Source organism: Fukomys damarensis, unplaced genomic scaffold (assembly GCF_012274545.1).
Source record: "Fukomys damarensis isolate Sample0158 unplaced genomic scaffold, DMR_v1.0_HiC HiC_scaffold_37, whole genome shotgun sequence".
Taxonomy (NCBI): domain Eukaryota; kingdom Metazoa; phylum Chordata; class Mammalia; order Rodentia; family Bathyergidae; genus Fukomys; species Fukomys damarensis.
The window spans coordinates 28,925,474-28,948,696 of NW_022900949.1; the positions used below are offsets into that span (position 1 = coordinate 28,925,474).

General features: G+C 47.4%; 1 protein-coding gene across 4 annotated transcripts in view; it reads right to left on the reverse strand.

Annotated features, from left to right (window-relative positions):
* Slc6a11 (solute carrier family 6 member 11) overlaps window positions 1-23,217 on the reverse strand; it is a 108,798-nt gene extending 85,581 nt beyond the window's left edge. For all 4 annotated transcript variants that reach the window (XM_033759813.1, XM_033759814.1, XM_010631371.2 and 1 more), the window contains exons 1-4: window positions 23,015-23,217; window positions 20,199-20,333; window positions 19,938-20,078; window positions 16,436-16,526 (exon numbers count right to left, since the gene is read on the reverse strand). In XM_033759813.1, coding sequence (XP_033615704.1) covers window positions 16,436-16,526; window positions 19,938-20,078; window positions 20,199-20,333; window positions 23,015-23,147 — 500 coding nt within the window. In that variant the 5' untranslated portion in view covers window positions 23,148-23,217. The remainder of the gene's footprint in view (window positions 1-16,435; window positions 16,527-19,937; window positions 20,079-20,198; window positions 20,334-23,014) is intronic.
* Between the last annotated feature and the right edge of the window lie 6 nt (window positions 23,218-23,223).

Here is a 23,223-nt window from a genome sequence, read left to right on the forward strand (position 1 = left end):
TTTTTTTTTTTTTTTTTTTTTTTTTTGGTACCGGAGCTCGAACTCGGGACATTGTGCTTACAAGGCAGGCGGCGGCACCACTGAGATAAATACCCAGCCCTAGGGTGACCTCTTGCTCCAATGACCAATCTCACTCTCAGAAGGAGAAGCAGGGCCCTGAAAGGTATGGAGGAAGGATTTACTGACACTGATTTCCAATAGGATCAACTTTGGGTTTCTAGAGAAGAGGGTCTAAGCATCTGGTTTCTCAGCCCGTGGGGCTCGGAGGTGGTTTGAAAATCCCAAGGCAGCCTTTGAGAGTATGGGGACTGAGGCCCTCCACTCTGGAGACCCAGGAAGGCACAGCTCTCTTCCTGGAAAAAGCTTCCTAAGTGACCCTTACAAGGTGCTGGAACAGAAGACAGGTATGAATAAGGAAGTCTGCTGGACACATGCTGGCCAGCAAGGACCCAGGAAGGGACCTCTCAACATCACCCAGGGAATGGGAAAAGCTGAACACTAGCTGGGGTCCTTTGGGGGACCCATGTGTGTGAGTCATACTTATTGTGCACCCACTATGTGCCAGTGCACCTACTATGTGCATTCTTCATGATGCACCCTTTTCCAGCAATAGTAGCATTTTCCTGCAGATTTGCACCCAAAGCTCAGAGGTGTAGTGCTCAGCCCTTGGGTCAGACAGAGATGGACTGGGCTCAAACCCCAGCTTCACCTTGGGTGGGTGCCATCACCTGGCTGGATCTGTTTCCTCATCTGTACATGGGAATATGATGCTTCCCTTTGGTGGCTGCCCAAGCATGAGTGAATGTAACTGACCCAGAGTCCTCGAGGCTGGCACAATTATTATCACTATGTCAACAATGGGGAATGTGAGGCGCAGACGGGTTCAAGAACTTCCCTGAATGCATAGCAAGCTCCAGACCCTGGATCAGAGCCTAGCAGCCTGGTGGGGTGCCCTCTTGTACCAATGACCAATCTCATATCCAGAAGGATAATCGGGGCCCTGAAAGGTATGGAGGAGGGATTTACTGACACCAATTTTCACTAGGATCGGACCTTGGGTTTCTAGAGAAGAGGGTCTCAGCAGCTGGTTTCTCGGCCTGACTCACTGCCAGCTCCCAGGTTCCTCCATAACCCTGATCTACCCAGTGCTCTCTCTTCTTCTTTACAAACTAAGGTTGCAGTAAATGCACAGCCTCAAACCCTCTTCCATAGCTTCTCATAGCAGCTAAAAGGTATAACACCCATCCCTGTGCATGTACTGATTTATTCATGAGACTTATTGAAGTGCCATCTATAGGCTGAGCACTGTGCCAACCCTGGAGGTCCACAAGGAGCTGGCAGTGCCCTGGGAAAGGTAAACAGAGCAGAGCATGGAGCAGAGTTGGGGTGGGGGGGAGTCCGAGGCATAGCAGGCCCTCCTTGGGGCCATGGCCAGATCAGAATGTGGAAAGTGAAGAGTCCTAAAGGGAGAAGGGATATGAGCAAAGAAGATAGAGTGCATTTGGGCAGAAATGGCTCCAGTGGCCAAAGCCGGGAGGCTGCAGAGAGAGCGCAGGACAAAGAGAAGAGTAAGGCACACAAGACTGGTCAGAGCAGCAGAGGTGAGGAGGTGGGGATGGGCATGGCAGAGGTGCTAGGGCTGCACATGAGGGTGACAGGACCCCAGCAGATCTGTGTCAGGAAACTATTCATCTGCAGCAGGAAGAATGGATGGTAAAAGTGGAATGGGGCAGGGTGCCTGGTGGGTGCACAGGATTTTGCTGGCAAAAAATGGAGAGGACCCAGGTAGGGCAATGGTGGTAGAGAGGGGTGGATGGGTTTGAAGGCGGCAGAGGAGCAGGCAACTTCCCAGGGCAGTGGGTGGCAAGGAAGAGGGCTGGGCTGACACAGTCATACTGTGGACGTCTGGACAGATGAGGACAGCAGGTCTTTGCTAGGCAGAGTGAAGTGGTGAGTGGGGTAGAGGAGAAAGTGACAAATGGCCACTTGCTCGTTCTTTGGGACAGATGGTTCTCAGGTGCAGGTGGCATGGCCAGGTAGCTGCAAAGCTCAGAAGAGAGGCAAGAAAGAGCTTCCCACCTGAGCCCTGGCCTCCACATCATTCTGGGAGTGTGGGAGGAGAGGAAGAGACAGGGGCTGTAGCTGAACCCCCAGGACCCCAGCATCTCAGGGGTTGAGAGAAAAAGGGAGGGGCTGGGGAGGAGGTAGAGCAGGAGGGGACAGAGAGGCACAGTGCTCCAAAGGCAAAAGGAGAGGGAGTCTCTGGGGGCCATGGCCAGTGGGGGGAGCGTGGGTGAGGCCAGGAGAACTCACTGTTAGAGCAGACTGGGCAGCAGGGGTGAAGGACCCTAAGGGAGGTGGCTGCTACAGGACTTTGTTCTGGTGGGTTGGAAGCTGGCAGCTGAGATAACCATGGGCACAAGGACTGTCCACCTACCTGTGTTTTCATGGGGAGGGGCTGAGGAGGAGGGAGAAGCCCAGATATGAGAGGAACGGGTGAGCAAGGAGGAAAGCAGGAACGTGGAGACACAGCAGGGAAAGAATCCACAGCCGGGCTGGGGATTTAGCTCAGTGGTGCCACCACCTGCCTCACAAGCACAAGGTCCTGAGTTTCATCCCCAGTACAGGAATGGAGGCGACCTTCTCAGTGCTGGCAGGGGTGGGGCTGGAAAAGCAAGAGGCAAGCCTCAAACCACACTGTGTGCTTCTTTAGAGGAACCGCAGGGGACTGCAGTGGCAGGTGCTAGGGACAGCCTCAAGCACTTTCCTTTACTCTGCACCGCAAGTGACTGCTGTCTCAAAGTAGCCCAGTCATGCACCCCTGGACATCCCACGGGCACTGGCTGCAGGACCCTGGAGGATGCCAAGTCAAGGGCTGCTCACATCCCATGCACAGCACAGCAAGGTGTCGGCACAGAACCTCCACCCGCAACCTTGCCATAGACCTTACATCATCTCTCGCCCTGTTGTGATGTCCAAAGCCATGTGCACGCTGTGCAAGTGGCTGCTGAGCCGAGTCACTTGGAGAACCAGGACAAGGAAGAAACAGTGTGCAGAGTTCAACATGGCACCATCTTTTCCAAATATTTTCAATCCACATTGGTTGGTTCAAATTTTTTTTTTTTTTTTAATACCAGGGCTTGAACTCAGGACCTCACACTTACAATGCAGGTGCAGTGCCACTGACCTAAATCCCCGGCCCTACACTGGTTGAATCTTAGGATTCAGAACACGGAGGGCCGATTGTTTAGCAACTTCAGGTTATGGGGAAACCAAGGCCCAGCGAGGTAGCAAGACTTGCTCACTTGCCCAAGTTGGAATTTGGAACTGAGTTCTGAGGTCCCCCTGGAACTCATGCAGGGAGGCTGTCAGGCCTCCTGTCTCTGCTGGTACAAGGCAAGCAGCTCTCTGTGTGCCCCATGCACAGTGGCACAGGTGAGAAGAAAGCAAGTGCCCACAGCGAGGAGCAGTGCAGCTCTGGCAGCTCCAGCTCGGAGCCTGGGAGAGGCCATGTGGGAAAGGCTCCCAGCGGGCAGCCGGGCGGCCTCATCTTTATATCCTGCACGGAGCTGGCGAACAGATCACCTTTTTTGGACCTGCCATGGAGGACATGGAGGACAGCTGCCAGGGACATGGAGACCACCCTAAAAGCTGGCGTGGAGGGACTAAGCTATAAATAGCCCTGATTGGTCTCCCCAAGCAACCAACACACCAACACAAAAAGGCCCATCACCAAAACAAGTGTGCTTTCCCTGCCCATCAGGGGAACCCAGGCTGCCACTGGCCTCAGGGATCCTGCATACACTGGTCTGGGAAGAAAATAGTGAGTCCTTGTAATTCTCCCCTGGGTCCACAGCCAAGTCCCCAAGCCACTCTGGGAGGGAGGGCGAGAGCCCTTTTCAGCTGGAATTTCAGGCCTCTGCATCACACATTCATTCCATGGACATTTACTGGGTGCCGACTCTCTACTGAGCACCCAGAGGGGCACAACCATGGCTGCTCTGCCCTCAAGGAGCTCCCAATCTAGGGGTATAAAGATAACAAGGGCAGGGACCACCCAGGTCTCCATCTGCCACAAGGACCACACCTTCCAAGGAAAGAATCTGTCTCCTTCTCAGTAGCTTCCGAGGGGAGGGCAACTATGCTTCCTACTGTAGAGTGGTAGAAGGGACTCTGGGAGGTGACTGGCCAGGGGGCAGAGGCAGAAGTGGAAGCCCTAAGGGTTCAGCTGAAGAGCCAGAGCCCAGGACCACCACATCTAGGGGAAGATGGGCCAGAACTGTGTCACTGTGAGTGGTGCTAGGACCCCACCAAGAGCCAAAGAACACAACCAGGGATGTAGGTGGGCCTGAGGGGTCTGAAGCGATCTCTCCAATTTCTATCTCTCCAGAAATCTTCCCCTTTGGCCCCTTAAATTCCCACAGTTCCCCACTTCCTCAGCGGCCACCATTTGCCCCTGCTGTTCCTCGAAAGGAAGGTTCTCCCCGATCCTCCCTGGCCATCAAAACTCTTTCTATCCCTCAAGCACCAACTCGAACAGCAGGAGCCTCACCAAGTGCTACTCCTCGGTCCCCTGCCATCTGCAGGGTACGTGGACGGCTCACTGTGCACCAGCCCCTCCCAGTCCAGATGGCAGCCTGCAGTCTCCAACCTCACTGTGCCTCTCTGGTCCCGCAGGCTGAAGGTCGACACAGGCAATTTATAAATTAACGGGTGCGGGGTTTCTCGCGGAAAAAACTTCAGACATAAATGGGCCACGGATGGGATTTGGCCAGTCATCTGCTGACCCCTAAGAACACTAATCCTTCCAGACACCCTGCATTCTCAGGTCCTCGTTTGAGAAAACACTGCACACTTGGCCGTCCCGAGGGATTCTCAATACTTATTCAAACACAAAGCCTCTCTGAGAAGTTTTGACATTGGCACCTGTACAGCTGGTGTTTTCCAAAACCGTGTTTTCTAAATCTAAACAGAAATGGTCCTCACAGGGAAACAGAGCAAAACCACGTAACACCCACGAGGACAGCTACAATTCAAAAGGCAGATAGTGTTTAACAGGTTTTGGTGGGAGTGTGCAGAAACGGACCCACAAATATTGCTGGTGGAAACAGAAAGCAGCTTAGCCACTTCGGAAAATGGTTTGTGCCTTCTGTAAAAAGTTACACAGAAAACCAGCAATTCTACTCCTAGGTACATACCCAAGAAAACAGAAAGCATATGTTCAAATCAAAACCAGTACATAAATGTTTGTAGGAGCATTATTCCTAATAGTTCAAAGTGGAAACCAGCCCAATTCCCATCAACCGACGATGAATTATGTGGTAAGTCCATATAATGTAATTTTATTAAGCCATAAAAAATGAAGGACAGGCTGGGCATCATTAATCGAAAATGCTCCAAAGTCTGAAATTTTCTGTATGTTAACATGACACCACTAGTGCAAAACTCTATACCTGACCTAGGCGACACGATTGTATAAAATACACTGTCTGTGCAAGGTGTACATAAAACGTCAATGAAAGCCTTGTTTAGGCTTGAGTTCCATCCCCAAGATATCCCATTACATGAGACAAATATTCTAAAATCCTACATCCAGAATGCTCTGGTCTCAAGCATCACGAATAAGGGTTACTCAACCTGGACTGATTCAGGCAATCAGCTTCACGGATGAACGCTGAAAGTCTTATGGTACATGGAAGAAGCCAATCCCCAGAGACCACACACGGTAGGGTTCCTCTCAGACAGTACCTAGGCTAGGCGAATCAAACACACAGGAAGCGGATGAGTGGCTGCATGGAGGTGAGAACGGACAGGAACTGTTAATGGGCATGAGGGAGCTTATTCGGAGAGTAGAAATATTCTAAACCAGAATGGCAGTAGCATTCCCTTGGTAAACTTATACAAAATGATTGCACTGTACACTGAAAAGGGGTACATGTTATGGCCTGTACATTATATCCCAATAAACCTATTAAAAAATTGATAAGTCAAATGTGGTGGTGCACACCTGTAACCCCAGGTACTCTGGAGGCAGAGGCTGGAGGGATCATGAGGTCAAGATCAGGCTGGGCACCCTAGCAAGACCCTGTCTCAAAATAAAAAATAAAAAGGGCTAGAGATGTAGCTCAGTGTGAAGACTATGAGTTCAATCTCCAATCTCAGGAAATTTTAAAAAAGAACTGTTGAGAAGAAACTGCCCTCACATAAGGTTTTTGCTTTTCCAAATCAATGCAGTAATCCATTATTCAAGATTTCAACTACCTATGGGGAGCCATAGTCCAAAAATATTAACTGGAAAGTTCTAGAAATAGACAAATCACAAGTTTTAAGATGCTTGCTGTTCTGAGTAGTGTGATGAAATCTACTCTGCCCTGCTCTATCCTGCCTGGAACACAAATCATCCCTTCTTAAGTGTATCCACAGTATACCTGCTGCCTGGCTGTCACCTACCTGTCACCTCAGTTATCAAATCTTCCCTCCTAGTATCTCCAAGTTTGCCCCCCAGTAGCCCTTAGTTTACTTAATAATGGCCACAGAGCACAAGAGTAGTGGTGCTGGCAATTTTCTTACAGTATGTTGTTATATTTGTTCTATTTTATGGTTGTTATTAATCCCTTACTGCAAATAGTTATACATTTACCACAGATGTGTACTTATGAGAAGAAACATGGCATACATAAGGATTGGTACTATCTGCAATTTCAGGCATCCAGGTGGTGGTGTGGGGAGTCTCAGAATGCAATTCCCGAAGATGAGGGGAAACTGCCACGTTCCCTAACTTTCTGCAGAACTTACACTTTGGGACAGAGCATTGGGCACCTTCATGTGTTACTTTCTTTCACAAACATTGTGCAGAGGGAACTCAGGCTCCACTTAGATATTCACCTTGCCACGATTACAAAACCAGTGGACAACAGAGCTGGACCTTGAATCCCAGTCTCCTACACTGAAGTTCAATTATTGGTTTTATTTCTCCATGGGGAAGGCAAGAATAAGGGGATAGCTCCACCAGCAGGAACATGGGGAGAGGCCCCCTAATACTTGTGCCTACTTGGGAGCAGTGGACAGAGAGAGGGTCATCAGGTCAGGGCAAGGTGCACAGAGCAGGCTGAGCAGCTCCTGGGACCCACCAGAGGCTCACAATGCAACCCACTGTCATGCGTGGAACATGGACACCCCACAGCAAAAAGGGCCTCACCAACCTCAGGCTGGTCCCCAAGGTCCCAAGACTTTGGATTCTTCTGTAGCAAGACTTCCCCAGTAAAGAGTGCTGCCAAGCCACCCCGTCCCTGCGTCCTCAGCTATAGTAGCTCTGCACTGAGCGGCAGCCAAAAGCTCAGATACAGTCCCACCCCCTGGGCCCCACCTGTCCCTCCCAGCTCTACACAGAGCTGGCTGGGGCCGCTGGGTGCTGTGGCTGGATGGTCAGGAAAAGCAAAGGAAGTGGTAGCAGCCACCTCCACTGTCCCCTCTCAATGTCACCCCGTCTACCTGAGCTGCAAAGTGAAACTGTGGGTGGGGTTCTAGGGTTGGGGCAATGGGCCAGGAGGAGCTGATGGTGGCCAACAATGTCATTCTATGCACAGCTGCACACATCTGGCCTGCTTGCTGACCCCTGCGAGAGCCCACATTGAATACACCTTGCCTGGCATCATCCCAGGGGAGCAGCGGTGGTGCTGAGAAAGCACTACACTGCCTATCACCACAGCATTATAATAAAAAGGGGATGGAGACACAGCTGAGTGCAAAAGCTCTGGGTCCAGTTCTCTGTACCGAAAAAAATAAAAAATAAAAGGCTACACTCCACCTGGCTGATTGTACAGACAATTATTTTTACTCTGATGAACCAGAATGCTCAATAATGGTAGATCACAGCTGCACAGTACTCACTAAGCCCAGTTACTACCACTGCTTGCTACATCTATGATAATGGTTATTTCCATTTTGTACGTGACAGGGATTATAAGTCATAAGTCTAAGGTTACTAAGTGAAAATTCTTGCTATCTGGCCCCAGGCCCAAGTCCCACACTATGCCATGTAAGTTTAAACTATGGTACACAGAAGGGCAAGCTGGGGCTCTCAGTGGGGTGTTCAGGCTGTAGCATCCCCAGAAGGCTTAACTGGTCCTTCCTGAGGCAGGGGCTCTGGGCTGGGGGACACCCTTGATAACTCTGGAAAGACAGTTTCCTGTAAGGGTAGAGGGAGCTCAGCCCCTTACAGTTTGTCAGGGAGAAGAGCTTCCCATGACTTGGTGAATGAAAGGGTTGGTTTGGGCTTCTGGGATGGCCACTAGAAGGAAAAAAGGAAGTAGGAATGGGGGAAGTGTAAACCAAAATCCTATTGGGTGTTGCTTCTCCTTCTTTTTCTTTAATGTATCTCCTATATTTTCTAACCCCCCAAAAAAGAGATCACTTTCACAACAAGGAAATCAAGGGTCTGCTGGAAAACAACCCACATGTATGAAAAGCAATCAGTGCAAGAAAGGAATTAAATTATGGAACATGGAAACTTATGTGCTTTGATGGCACAGAAAAGGAAGAAGCCTGATACACCACCCGAGGGCAGGAAGAGGCTGGATTGTGAGCAGTAATCTCTTGGGCGGTGAGGACAGGACTGGGGAGGGAAGGGGAGGAGATTGCTTGCAACATTTGCTATTTTTGCAATCCCCAACCCCAAGCTTTTGGGGCACCAACATGACACCACACGTGGAAAACTCCACACAACCTCCTGTGAGGGTCACCAGGGACCAGCATGCCGGAAAAGTATTGATTAGCATCACTTGCAGGCTGTGTGTATAAGGTGTACAGGAAATAGAAGTGAATTTTATGTTTTAACTTGTGTTCCACTCCCAAGATCTCACGGATATGCAAATATTGGAAAATTCGAAAAACTCCGCAACACTTCTGGTCCCAAGCGTTTCAGATAAAGAATGTTCAGCCTGCGTGCAACATTTTTACATCTCATCTTTTCCCCTTTAGTCTTAGAAATCTCTTCCATAGCAACACATTTTCTTCCTCATTCTTTTGTGTGGTTGTTGCATAATTTATGTATTGAAGAACACGATGATGTGGCGGAATGGTTTGCACGTTGCTCCTGTCTCCTTTTATTATCACAAACTGTGCTGCTCTGGGTCTGCTCAGGCTGCGTGTTCCAGTGCAGTCTCACCACAGAATAAACCTTCAGAAGTAGGACCCTAAGATGGAAGCGTATGTGCAGTCCAAAAGCTGGCGATCCTGGCTAAACTGGTGTCTGCTGCTATCCAGGGACAGAACCTGCTGTCCACCTCTATCAGGAAAAAGCCCAGTGGCGCACACCTATCATTTCAGTACTCTGAGAGGCTGAGGCAGGAGGATCGAAAGTTCAAGCCTAGCCTAGGCAACTGAGCCACTCAGTGAGAGCCTGTCTCAAAATGAACAATAAAAGGGGAAGAGCCGAGGCTGTAGTTTAGGTTCAGTTCCTAGTATTGCAAAATCAATACTAAATAAATAATACATTGTTCTTACAGTAGGCAGTGACTGTGGAGGCGTTAACCATCAGAAGGACCCATCCTAGTGTGTGGCTCAGCCCAACAGAATGAAACTGTCTGCCTGAATTCTTTATTTCTTATTTTATTTTATTTTTTTGATGCCAGGGATTGGACTTGGGACCTTGCGCTTGCAAAGCAGGCAGGGGAACCACTGAGCTAAATCCCTGGCCCATGTCTGCTTGAATTCTTACACCCCTGTCTTCCCCAACTATGGGAGGCTCTGCTGCCATCTAGCCTCCCTCCCTCTGAGGCAGAAGCCCTTGCTTCCCACACCTGGACCACACTGCCGCGTCCACTGGCAGCCCTCATTCCAGACCTGGCCGACTCACCCGCTGGGGAGGTCCCACAGAACCCTTTCATGCCCTGCCTCTGCCACCACAAGTGCAAAAAATGTCCTCCCCTGCCCCACAGAGTCACCCCACCCCATCCATTGCTCCCAGCCTCCCTTTCCTGGGGGCCTGGCTCCAAAGCCACCACCTCCCAGAGCCCCACCTCCAGAACCTACATCCTCAAATCTGAACCTCAGTCCCATGCAGGGTGATGGAATGAGGGATAATTTGAACTAGCAGAGTAGATGGTGCCATGCAGGGTGCAGTTTTGACTTAGGGCAGGGTCTGGAGGTACTCCCGACTCTGAAGGTGGAGGCACAAATCTTCAGGTAAACAGGACAGTGCCAAATAGCCTCAGCTCCTCTGTCCTGGCCAGGAGCCTGCACCCACAGAGACAAGGGTGGGAGAGGACACCGTGGCTCGAGTGACAGGTGCAAACCCACTGTAGCCCATCAAAGTCCTCAGAAGGTGTGGTCTGTAATCTCATGGTGCACTGGAGGGGCTGGTAAGGCAGGAAACAGGGCCGCTTTACCTATGGGTTAGATCTGAAATGACCCCCAGAGTCCCATATACTAAAGGCTTGGTCACCAGCCTGCAGCGGGGAGTGGTAGAACCTTTAAAAGGTGGGGCCTGGTGAGCAGAAGTGAGGTCACTTGGGCGTGGCCTGGAAGGGATACTGGGATCTTATCCTCTTCCCTCTCTCTCTCTCTGCTTTCTGCACTACATGCTCCTGCCATGATGTCCTGTGCTGCTGCCACAGGCAAAGAGACCATGCACTGAAACCTCTGAAACTGTAAGCCAAAGTAAACCTTTCCTCCTTTAAGCTGTTTATCTCAGGTATTTTGACACAGTGGTGGAGAGCTGCCTAACACAATCCCCATCTCAGAGATGGGAGAACTAATCATAATCATTCTATTAATGCCTTCAAATCTTTCCAAATAACTGGGCCTAAGGGAGGTGTCAGCATCACCATTACCCTCAGGTGAGTGTTGCCTCATTTGCAATATACAGATGAGAACACTGGATTCCAGGGAATTAGGAAACATTCTTGCTTTCATTCACTCTTCCATTCATCCATTTCAACAAATATTCACTGGGCACCCAGAATGGGCTGGCAATACAACAGTGAACAAAGCAGACACAATCAATGCCCATGTGGAGCTTAAAGTATAATTCAGGAAGAGTGAAAAATCAACAAGTTAACCAAGATTTTGGACAAGAATTATGTAGACCTTGAAATACAGCAACGAATGGCATAGGACTGGGTGCTGATTCTGGTGGGCTGCTCAGAGAAGGATTCCCAAATGACAGCTGAACTACGTAAGACTCAGTGATAACAAGGAGACACACACACAAGGACCTGGTAAGGATTCCTCAAGAAACGGACCCTGGATCAAGCTTAGGGTATTCAAAGTGCAGGAAGGAGCTTAGCAAGGAGGGGTAATAGTTGTCAGGAAAGACAAGTCTTGGAGGGAGACAAGTCTTGGAGGGAAACTGGGAGGTGCCCAGTCCCACAGAAAGAACCAGGTTCCACCCCAAAAACTCTATTCCCCAATTCTGCATTCAAAGAAAATGAATTAAAATGTCCATGTGACTCAAAAAAGAAAGAAAGAGAAAAAAGCAAAACCTCTTCTTGTAAAGAAAATCTAAATAAAAAACAGAAGTGATCCCCTAGTCTAATTCAGGGCCAGCTCACAATATGTGCTCGATGCATATTCCTTGAATTGATATTGAGCAAAAGTGATTTTGACTGCATACACAGCGATTCTGGGTTTGCCTATAAAACCCGACAGAAATCAAGGTTCATCTGCTATCCCAACAGCCATTATACATGTACTACGGCTAGATCCCACCCAAGGCTGCAGGCTCAAGATCCAGAACTGCAGACATACTGTATTTAGATAAATGCATAATGTGTTACTAAGGAAAACCAGGATGGCCTGATTTTGCAATTCGACATTAGAAAGACAAGCTGCCCCCTAGGCCTCTTGCCAGAGTCAAAATCCAGCATAGAATCAGGGCCTAAACTTTTCTCATTAACCAATAATCCTGAAAAGAAAAACAAAATCTTAAGATGAGAGGTGGTTTGGGTAGAGGCCCAAGGCAAGATGAAGCCATGGTCACTTGTGGGCAGGGAAGAAAGGCCTTATTAATGATTTTATCGTAACTAATAGACTTGCCTCACTTCTGTTTCTAGAGACTAGACTGTCATCTTTTGCCTCTGCCTCCCTGAATATGCACAGTGTTTTTTTTGTGTGTGTGCACCGGAAGTGCAGATATTTTCCAAATGAATGAAGTAGCAGACAGCCAAGTCCTTTCCTCTGACCAAGCAGTGAGATCCTGAAGTTGGAGGCCTTCTGAAAACAACAGAATGAAGATGTAAATGGAAGGGCCAGGGATTTAGCTCAGTGGTGCCACCACCTGCCTCGCAAGTGCAAGGTCCTGAGTTTGACCCCTGGTACCAAAACAACCTAAGATGTAAACAGAAGTGAGGAATCCATGAACCACTACACAAGGAAGTAGCAAAGACAATTTGCACCAACTGGGGAAGAAACATTTTTCAGGAAACTGATTCAATACTGGAAAGGGTGTCCCAGGGTAAAAGAAATAGGTATGCTCTATCCAAAGCCCCAGAAGTCAGCTTTCGACTGAATTTAGGGGAGAAGCTCTTATTCACCGGCTATGTTAGCAGAATGCTAGTAAGTCATGGCTGGGTATGCTGATAAGAGGGGTAAAGATTCCAATTTCTTCTCTCAGAAAATAAGTTTGGGAATCTGGGTTAATCAGAGGTATGTGGATATTCTCTCCCTGAAGGACACAGATGTCAGCAATCCTTAAACATCTGTGACTGAACAGGTTTTCATAGGAGGGTATGAATATTTCACATGATCTCTGCATTCCAAGCTTACTTCTTGAGAAAAGTTGAACTGGAGATGACAAAAACCATTTTATGAAGGAGCACCCCTATGTGAGTAGTTTTAGGACACAAAATTCAGTGCTCCATAGATAACAAGAGATGCAACCTAAATAGAAAACCAGAGCAATGAGATCATTTTCCAGTGCAGATTCATGTGGCATGACCAGGGAGCTGGCAAAGATCATTACATAGGAGGAGGATGCAGACAAGCTGTCCCTTCCAGCCACTTGGGGTCCAAACGAGTGGGTGATGTGGATGTTGTGAAGGGATCTCAGAAGTTATCAATGCTGTTGAGTGGGAATCTTCCTGAGAGCATAAGTCTTGCCAGAACCCTTCTCTGGTAGTATTTTGCTAGAACATATCATCTGCCTGCCTTCCTCCTCATCCACTCATATATATTTTAGATCCATTCATCTTATAAATATTCACTGAGGGTATTTCATAGCCTGGTAGTGGTGAGTACAACCAGACCGAAGATGCTTCATGACTGCTCATTGAGGAATACAATGAACAAATACATGACTCAAATAATGGTCTGAGGGTGTCCATATCTGTTACAAAGGGAACAAATGATCAAGACAACATGAACTTACACAGAGACCATGTCCAGTCTAGGGTTGTAGGATAAGCTCCCTAAGAAAATGTACAGGCCCCAAACAAATCTCTGTGACACTCCTCCAGGAAGCCATAGCCCAGTGGAGTTGGAAAGAACCACACAGAAGCCTTCTTCCTAGCACACATCTTAAGAATGCCCAATCTAAGTCTGCGATTGATCAGGTCTAAGGTAGATAACCAGGTGATCAATCCGAATGCAGCTGCTCTGCAGACCACAGTAAAGCAACACTGCTTTGTAAGACTTTAAAAAGACCTAAGTAAATTGAGCATTAGCTATCCCATGTTCATGGACACAACCATGATGTCACTTCTCTTCAAAGTAACCTAGTATTTCAATAGGCTTCAAATCAAAAAGCTTAGAGCTGTGTTACTCCTTATGGTTGTTGTTGTTGTTGTCATCATTGTTTTAAACTAACAAGTTGTTTCTAAAATTATTTAAACACGAAGACCATTTTGGAAAAGAATGAAGTAAAGGAGGTGCCCTTCCAGCTCAAGGCTTACAATATAGATGTGGTACTGACACAGAGATAGACAGAGACCAATGAAGCAGGGAGCCTTAAAAATAGACCTATGCTTCTAGGAAAATGAAATATAGAAGAAAGCACTGCAAATCAATCTAGAAAGGATATACTGCCTGTGAAATTGGTTATTTTTATAAATGATAAACTTAGATTTCTACCCTATATCGTATAAAAATAAAATTCCAGATAGATTATGTTTTTAAATGTGAAAAAAAAGAAAAATTTTAAACTTAGGAGAAATTACAGGATTTTTTTTTTTACAACTTTGGAGTACAGAAATATATCTTAAATAAGACACCAACTGTGCAAACCAAAGAGATTGACAAATGTGACTTCAGTAAAATTTGAAATTCTATACACCATAAATAAACAAGAAAGAAAAGCCACACACTGGGAAAAGACATTTATAGCACCATAAATAATATCTAGGATATATCAACGATTTCTATCTGTAAAAGATAAGTGATCCAAACAGACAAGGACATGAACATGAAGTTCACAGATGAGAATATCAAATAGCAGAAAAACATCAAAAGGTGCTTGACCTTAAGTAATCAGAGAAATGTAAATGCAAAATAGCGAAATGCCATTTCACACCCACTACACCAAGAAAACAAAAATCAACCAGACCAAGTGCTACGCAAAATGTGGCGCAGTAGAATGTCTCAAGCACTCATGTGCAGACTGTAGATCAGGGCAATCCTTTTGCATTATCTGATAAAACTGACAACACATGGACCTCACAGCCCAGCACTTCCACTCTTCAGTACAGTTATGGTTTCAATATGTCCCCTACAGTTTGGGCACTGGAAACTGAATCCCAAATTTAAGTGTTGAAAGGTGGGACCCCTGAGAGGTAATTAGCACACAAGGTCCCATTAATCCTTCAAAAGATGGATATCATTATGGGGGAAGTGGGTTTGTGCCAAAAGGGACAGTTTGACCTCTTGCTCCTGAGCATATGTGCTCTTTTGCTCTTCTGCCTTCTTCCAAGGGATGACACCACCCCTTCACCTGGCCCTTGCCATTTGCTAGAGCTACAAGAAACACATTTGTTCTTTATCAATTACCCAGTGTCAGGCTTTCTGTTCTAGCTGCATAAATCACATTACGATAGGGAAACAGCCTAGAAACCTTCACTCATGTACTCAAGCCAGCACCAGACATTCACTTGGCATGCTCAAAAATAGTGACAGCAGACAGCAGACTAAAGGCCCAGCCAGGGGACCTGGATAAACACAAAGAAGGCAACTCATGCCATGCAAAGCCACAGATGGGGCTGGGACTTAAGAGAGCTAAAGCTATACGTATCAACACGGCTACACCTCAAAACCAACACTGAACAAAGAAGCGAAGCTGTTCTACAGATGTAAGTGATGGGTACTATTAATACAAAATTTTAAAATATGTAAAAATGTAATGGACACCATGAAAAACAGTTAAAAGAATCACTCCCTGGTATTATCTAAGGCATGTACATTTGTAGAACAGGTATAAAGATGTGCATGTGAATGATAGATCTAAATTCAGCATAATTGTTTCTAGAGAGGGAAGAGGAAAATAATTAAAATCACTTATAAAACCACTCCCCTCACATATGCACCGTTATGAATTGGCATCAGGAGAGAGGAAGCTTTCTCATGAAGCCAGCCTTCTTTGGATTGAAAAGTCTCAGAAAGCACTTAGTGCAGCCTTCAACTCATGCAGGAAATGTCTCTTCAGTACCTGTAGCAAACGATGGTCCCATTTCTATTTCAGAAGCTCTGAAGTCGAGCCGCTCTATGCTTTTAGACACATTATATACCATACAATTCTGGAGTGCACATTTGGATGTAGCAGTATGCATCTTGTGGAACTATATGAGCAGCCCTGTAAAGGATCACCCTATGGAACTCTGGTAAAACTATGCCCATTTCTGGGAAAATTCTCACCCACAGAACTACTACTTATAATTTCAGGGGCTTCTGACAGGTCCCCAACAAGGATCAGCAGTTCTGCACAAGTCCAACCCTTTCAGTGTGGGTGCTCACAACCTCCTGAAGTACTTTATTCAGCCAAGGTTGTAAGGCCAGCATCTTCCTTTGGCAAGGCAGAAACCTGCCTCTTTGTAATTGCCACCCATTAAAGTACATCTACTTCCTTTCCATGTGCCTTTCAGCTACTAGAAGCTAGCTAACCTGTCCCCCCAGGAGACTTCTGTCTTCAGGCTAAATATACTCTTGACTTCACTTATTGAAAACATGCTATAACTTCTCTTCTGTTCAAAATGAATTTTTAAACCGTCTAAGGTTTTATCAAGCACTTCCTGCCCCAATAAATGCTAGGCACGCTAAGAAAGCATTTCTTTCAGCTGTTCCTCTGGGAAGCCCAGAAGATCTCCACGTGGACTTCTAGGTCAGGCAGACACCTTGAGAAGCCAGAAGCACTTGGCTGCAGGAGGGCTCTGCTTTGTTCACAGAGGGGGCTAGGCTAGCGAGGCAGGACCAGCACACAGCCCCACAGCCCCGGAAGGGCTCCTCCACTTACTCCCAAAACTCCATGACAGGGGAGGTGGCGTTCTGCAGGGACACATGGCTGTAGTTGCTCGCGTTCAGCTTCTGGAACTCCACACATTTCTCTACAGTGGAAACAAGAGAAGACATGCAAGACAATTAACCTTGACAAGGGGTGACTAGGGAAAAACATTCAGAGCTGATGGTGTAACTCGGCAGCTTTACCTGGCCGCAGAGCAAACAAAGGGTCAAAGGACGTGGCTGTGAAATCGATGCTCCACAAACAGTCAAGTTTGGGATAATCAGAACAGAACGGGAGGAGAGCTTGGGGGCAGGGACTCTCCCCCACCCTCTATGTCTTATCAACTCTGGCCTCCAGCCTCATTCCCAAATCTGCTTTTCTTTCTTCCTCTCTCTGCCCAAGTCTCTCCTGCCCGGTGACCCTGACTGGAGTAGAGGGACTAAAGGAAAGGGTTAATCGTGGTGTCCCCAGGGCAGGAATGCACCTGAAACTTTGCTTTTCTCTAAAAGGGGGCTAACACTGCAGCTGCTTATAAAGATGTGAGAATTGATGAAAAGCCAAGAACCTACACTTGTAAAGAATCTTTGGTTTCTTCATCTAATCAATCAGAAAGGATTTACTGAACAGCTTTCTCAGAAACTTGATGACCAAGGGAATGTCGTGCGAAAATATCCTAGGGTTCGTCCACTGAGGCCCGGAGCAACCCATTAACCCCTCCTCCTCCAGGAAGTCTGTCCTTATCTCCCTCCCCCTAACCCCTCCTCCTCCAGGAAGTCTTTCCTTATCTCCCTCCCCCGAATTCCATGCAAGGCAGGGTTCAAAGGCCCTCTGAGAATCATCTTTTCTAGTGCCTTTTATTTTGAAGAGAAAAGAATCTAAGGTTCAGAAATAGTCAGGGGACCCCGACCTGCACCCTCTCCCTCTTCCATAAAACCAGCAGTTAAAGACAGAAATGACCACAAAATCCTGCCAGGACCCCACTCCCTTTGCTGTGTTTAATGACTGGGACCGCCGACCTACCCCTGTGGAAGCTGTGCTTCCGGTTTACAGAGCTCCCTGGGGGCAGAGAGGCTGCTGCGCCTGCGCCTGCACTCTCAGGACCCAGGGCAGGCTGCAGTACCCAGCTCTGAGTTTAGGCCCGCCGGCCCTGCACAGCTTTCTTCTCACGCGTGCGCACTGCATTAGGCTATACCTGCCCTCTCTAGGGAGAGGAACCACCTCCTGCATGTGTTGTTTCATATACTGCAGGCATTAGTGTGCCTTTGGAGCGGTGATGGCGAAGCTTGTAGTTTTCAACGATACAAACAGCACACTGTGGCATGTGTGCCACGGGTCTGCCACCACTGTTTTAGAGAAAGGGTTACAAGCAATGGATGGAGCAAGATGTGGGCTTGTGGAGCAACGCCGCCACTTCCGGCTCTTCCTGTCAGAGGCTATGTTCTGAGAGGAGGCGGCTTCAGCAGGGTTAACAGTTAAGTCTTTAAAGGAACCTAGAAAACTGAAATTATAAGCAAAAGGACTTACATCCTGGGCCTTTTGCTGGGTGAGAGGAGCCCTTTGCTTGTATCAAATTCTCTGAAATAGTGTTTTTAATATTTTTTCCTAGAACAAAGAAATTTCTCAGACACCCAAGGTTGACCAGTTATTTTTATTAAAATGATATTTAATCATGTACAAATAAATAGTGGGCTATAAAGTCTTTGTAACTATATAATTTATACAACTGGACAAGCAAAATTAAATTTACAAGTTAAATACCAGCCAATACCAGCCAACACAATTCTGAATGATAACATAAAATGGAAATGTAGGATAATGACAGTGAAATCAAGCTGCTTTCCCGACAGACAAATGGAGATGCCAGGTTAGAGGCAGGTCTGCTGGCCTTCAGGCTGATTCTCCATGGCTACTTGAGACTCGATTCTATGGCCAGTTTCCTCTGAGCACACTTCTGTAAAACCTGCATTCCTACAGTTTATGCATTCCAGCTGCACTTCCTTTTGTACCAGCACACTATTTGTTTTTCTTTTCTTTATTTTTAAAAATTATAATAACATTTTTGCAGTGCTAGAGATGGAACCCAGGGCTTGACACATGCTAAGCAAGCACTATACCACTGAGGCACAATCCCAGTCCCCGAACACACCATTTATGAATTAAATCTCTCTGCTTTCTTTCTCTTGACCATGGTCATTCTATTGCCAAAGTCATGATGAACTATAAACACAAAGTCAGGAAGTAGAATCTCCTGACCATCCTCAGTTACTAAGTGGTTATGCCAAAGGTTCAGAATTTATAGAGGACTCTCAAAATACATAAGTTATCATAGAGGATTTGCATACCTCCAAGAATAGATCCTTGAATCTTGGTTTGGTAGCACCTCTTTGAGGTCCCTTGCCAAAGGAAGGTTAAGAACCAGGGGCCCTGGAGAGAACAAGGCTGCCATAAAATGTGACTGAGAAGGAAGCAGGGCAAAGTCACACGGGCTAGACACCTGGTCACAGCACTATGTAGGTCTGGAGCCTGCTATCCCTTCTGCTGGTGGTCAACACCCTGCCACTCTTCCTGGATCCCAGCCCTAAGAATGAGAGACTACTCGCAGGCACAGTCTAACCCTAGATTCTGACATGCACGGTGAGGAAGTTAAAGCATGTGACCCAATTCCAGTCAAACAGCAAAAACCTGAGAAGGTATGCTGCAATCGATTAGTCATGTCTGCTGGGAGCATAGCCATCACAAAAAAGGGGTTGGACAGGTATTCTCCCTCCCCAGATTACAAAACTCAATCCTGATAGGATGACAAGTGAAATGCAAATAATATATCAAAAAGAAAAAAAAAGCAATTTTAAAAAAGCATTGCATTCTGGGGTCAGGGGCATTGAATTTATATGTCAGCTGGACTGTGCAAGTAAGGCAAATGAAGAGGGTAATCTGGGTGAGGATGGTAACAACTCAAGGATAGCACCTAGAGGAATAGCTGCATCTCAGCTGCAGTCATTGCTGCCAAGGCAGGAATGTTGCCAATTTTTTTTAATTTTTGAAGAGAAGCTGGAAATCTGGATTTTCACATGAAGTGTGAATCAAATATATTCTTCAATTTGCTGTACATCATCTAAAGACAGATCAGCCCAAAGACCTTTGGTTTGCAGCCCTTAATCTAGTCTCATTTCTTCTTTTGAAGATGAAACCTGTCATTTGGAGAGGCAGGGCAGGAACTGGAGCCCTGGTCTCCTGAGTTTCCACCTGCTGCCGGCCAGTTCCCAAAGAGCTCAATCTCTGCATTTAGCAAAGAGCCCAGGGTACCCTCACTCCCCTCACCATGCCAATCCCTGGGCTAATCACAGATAGAGATTAACAGAATAAACCTACTCCAGCTACAGGACTCACCCCTCATTTTAGTGAGGCTACTTCCAGGAAACTGGGCTCCTGATAAGAGCCCAGAGGCCTACGATGCACCCCCAAACCCAGGTCCTCCAGCTGAACCAGTACAAAGAGCCTCCCTGGGGGGCCATACCTGTGTTCCATTCGTGCCCACAGGTGGCCCAGGGGAGCTCAGTGGTAAAGCAATTACTCAGGTAGAAGATGGCCCAGGCCAGGATGATGATGTAATACACGTTCAGATGGGCCTCGATCACCTGTGTTGCATACCCAATGCCTAAAAGGACAAAGGAGAGGGAGAAACTTGAGTCTTTATCTTTGCAAAACAGCCTCAGCTCTTCGTTGTAGCTTGATACTGTGAGTCAAATTTTTATTTTCCAATTAAACCAACACTTACCTTCAAATAAAGGGCAGATTTTCCTCCAACAAGTAATGCCACCTTCACTTGTAAATTGCCCCAGAGCCGTTTCCAGGAAAAACACAGGAATTCCACAGCAAATAAAAAATACCACATAAGGAATCAGGAATGCCCCTGGAAGGATGCAAAGGAATGAGATGAAAACTGTCGTCACGGTTTTGTGTTCAGCACAAGAACTCAACTAAGCGCAGCCATGAGCAAGATGTAACGTCCTCTGAGCTTGAGCTTAAGCTGAAGCTGGGAGGACCAGCGTCAGCCCTGAGCCTGTGCTCTTTATGACTTAAGCAGGTCCCATCTCACGTCTCTGAGCCTCCACTTCTTCCCCTGTCACACGGGGCTTTTAGTCCTCAATATCTGCACTGCTTAGCTCCGAAGCTAAGATGATAATGTCAAAGAAAGCATCTTATTGAAGCTCAGTTCTTTAGTTTATATGTTCCATCCTTCCATGCAGACCAACTCCATTCCTGCTCGGGATGTGACACCCTTCTTTCTAATTTGAATGTAATCTCAACAGACCAGGGGAAGGGGACCCTTCTTCTTCTTATTTACTTTCAGAGCAACCTGAAAAAAGAAAATCTTTTTTTTTTTTTTTTAAATAAAGAAAAGCATTCTCAGGGAATTCTATAAGGAGCAACGTCAGGCTTCAGAGTTGAGTGCCCCTACACACAAGGCCCAGGTGTAAGACTGTCATCTTGCCACAAACATCTGTCCAGCCAGCGTGGCTCAGGATCAGGCTGGGAAAAGACCACCTTAAGTTTTAGTGCTCCTAATTTGAAACACAATATCTATCGCCTGGATCTTTTGGCAAAACAAATTAAACAACTGAAGTAAACAGGAGCTATTGCAAACAGAAGGGGATTTTCCCCCAAATCCCTCATTCTTTCTCCTGTATAATAACAAAGCATGAAAACATACCATTTCCCACCATCTGATCTCACAAAGCTTTCAACCGAAATTGCATCCCCCCCCCAACGAAACCTCTTCAACTGCAAGAATTAATAGCAACAATTTTGATGGATTCTGATAGCAAAGTCCAATCTACCAGGTTTGGAAAGGGTCTTAACTTTTCTGGCTAAGTGAGTAATTTAAAGTGTCACACTGGGAAAGTTTAAACTATTGTTGGGCCCTATCAGTAGAGCCCTGCAGATTAAAACACACACAAAAAAACAACTGTGTGGGTGGGGGCATTGGTTAAACAGCCCAACTATATTGGAAGGCAAAAAGTATGGGAGAGGGAGTGAAGGTATCTGCTTGCTGAGTCTAAATCTAACCAATCAAAATGCCTCAGTAGTTCTTTAACACACTGCAGTTTACCTAGGAACTTCTGGAACAGTTGTGGCGAACCTATGGCACGTGTTTATCTGAAAACTCTGCCCTAGAACCTAGAACCTAGAACCTAAAAGATGACACCTTGTACAAGTCTCTGATCCATGTTACCCACCAAGCTAGTCCTGGAATCCTTACAATACTAACCCAATCCAGGGTATCTACGTCGATGGAGACACTTGGCAAATTAGAGAGTAAAAAAAAAAAGAAAGAAAGAAAAACCCAACAGTGACTCATTTTTAACTTTTCCTCACTACAATCTCTTTAAAAAAAAAAAAAAATCTGTGGTAGAATTTTTAATTAACCCAATTTACCCCATTTTCTACTTTTAGGAACGCTTTTTGTTTTAGTATAGCAATTTCCTGGATTAACAGAGATGTTGAGACAACTTTTGTCTGGGGGATACACAGCAGGATTTCCATAGGTTCCCAAGAGCACATCACAGAGAGGACCAGGAACACCTGGGGCCTCCTGGGCCAAGCCGTCCCCTGCTTGCTCCCCCTGCTGGGCCTGCTCAGGAAGTCCTGCACTGTCCCTGCCCGCCAACTTCTGAGCCACCTTCTTTAGGGGCTGCCCATTCGCTGGAGGAGCAAGGGTACCCCAAAAAGACGTGGATGCACAGATAGGCTTGAAGCCGGGAGCCACGGAAGAATGCATAAGCTCCCTTGCCATGGGCCTGTGGGCCGATCTGCTCGTATGACTTGAAGCCTGGAGCCCTTCTCTGAGCTGGGGCAGTTGTGGATTCACAACTGCATCTTCTGACAAACTGGGATGTGGTCACTGGAAACGACCCTCTCCTCACCCTCCTTTCCTCTCTCCTCACAGTCTCCAAGCATTTCTTACACATCCAGTCATTCTTGCTGCTACTTGTTGGGGGTGACTCTGAGACCAAAGAAACTGCTTGCTGCCAATTCTTCCATCACTGAGGCCCAAATCCCAGCCCTAGAAAAGGCCTCAGGAGCAGATGTAAAAGACAAGACAGGAAAGCAAAGAGCAAAGCCTCACCAAACCTTTCTCCTGCTTGTCAGCCCAAGCCCGCATTAAAACAAAGCCTTTGGAGTCAGCATCTCACTTTCTCGCTGGCTCGGGGAGGGGCTTCTCTGACCCTCAGTTTACACATCTGCGAGATGGGTCTACACTGCTAGCCAAGGTGACCATGACCCGAAGTGAAACAGCATGGGAAAAGCTTAGTGCGGTGCCTGGAACTTCAGCCAATGCTCCAGACCCAAGGCCACTCGGCAAAGCTGAGGCTCCCAGGGCAAAGCGTCCCCTGCCAAAGACACCTGCAGCTCCGGTCTCCTCGTATCTCCTGGCGGGAGGTCCCCGCGCTGGCAGGTGCCACACTCAGGTGTGAAGCAGCAGGCGCGCGCGGGGAACAGGTGGCCACGTGGCCCTGAGCTGGGGGTTCGCGCGTCCCGAGAGTCCCCCCCACCCCGCAGCCTGAGTCACCTTGTCCCCTCGCGCCTCACCTCCGCCGTTCTTGTAGCACAGGTAGGGGAAGCGCCACACGTTGCCCAGCCCGATGATCTCCCCGGCCACGCTCAGCACGAACTCCACCTTGTTGTTCCAGTGGCCGCGCTCGTGGACCGCCTTGTCCCGCATGTGGTCCCGCGCGTCCCCGCAGCCTGCTAGCGCCTGGGTCTCCCGCGCCTCCTCCGCAGCCTTCGCGTCGCCCAGG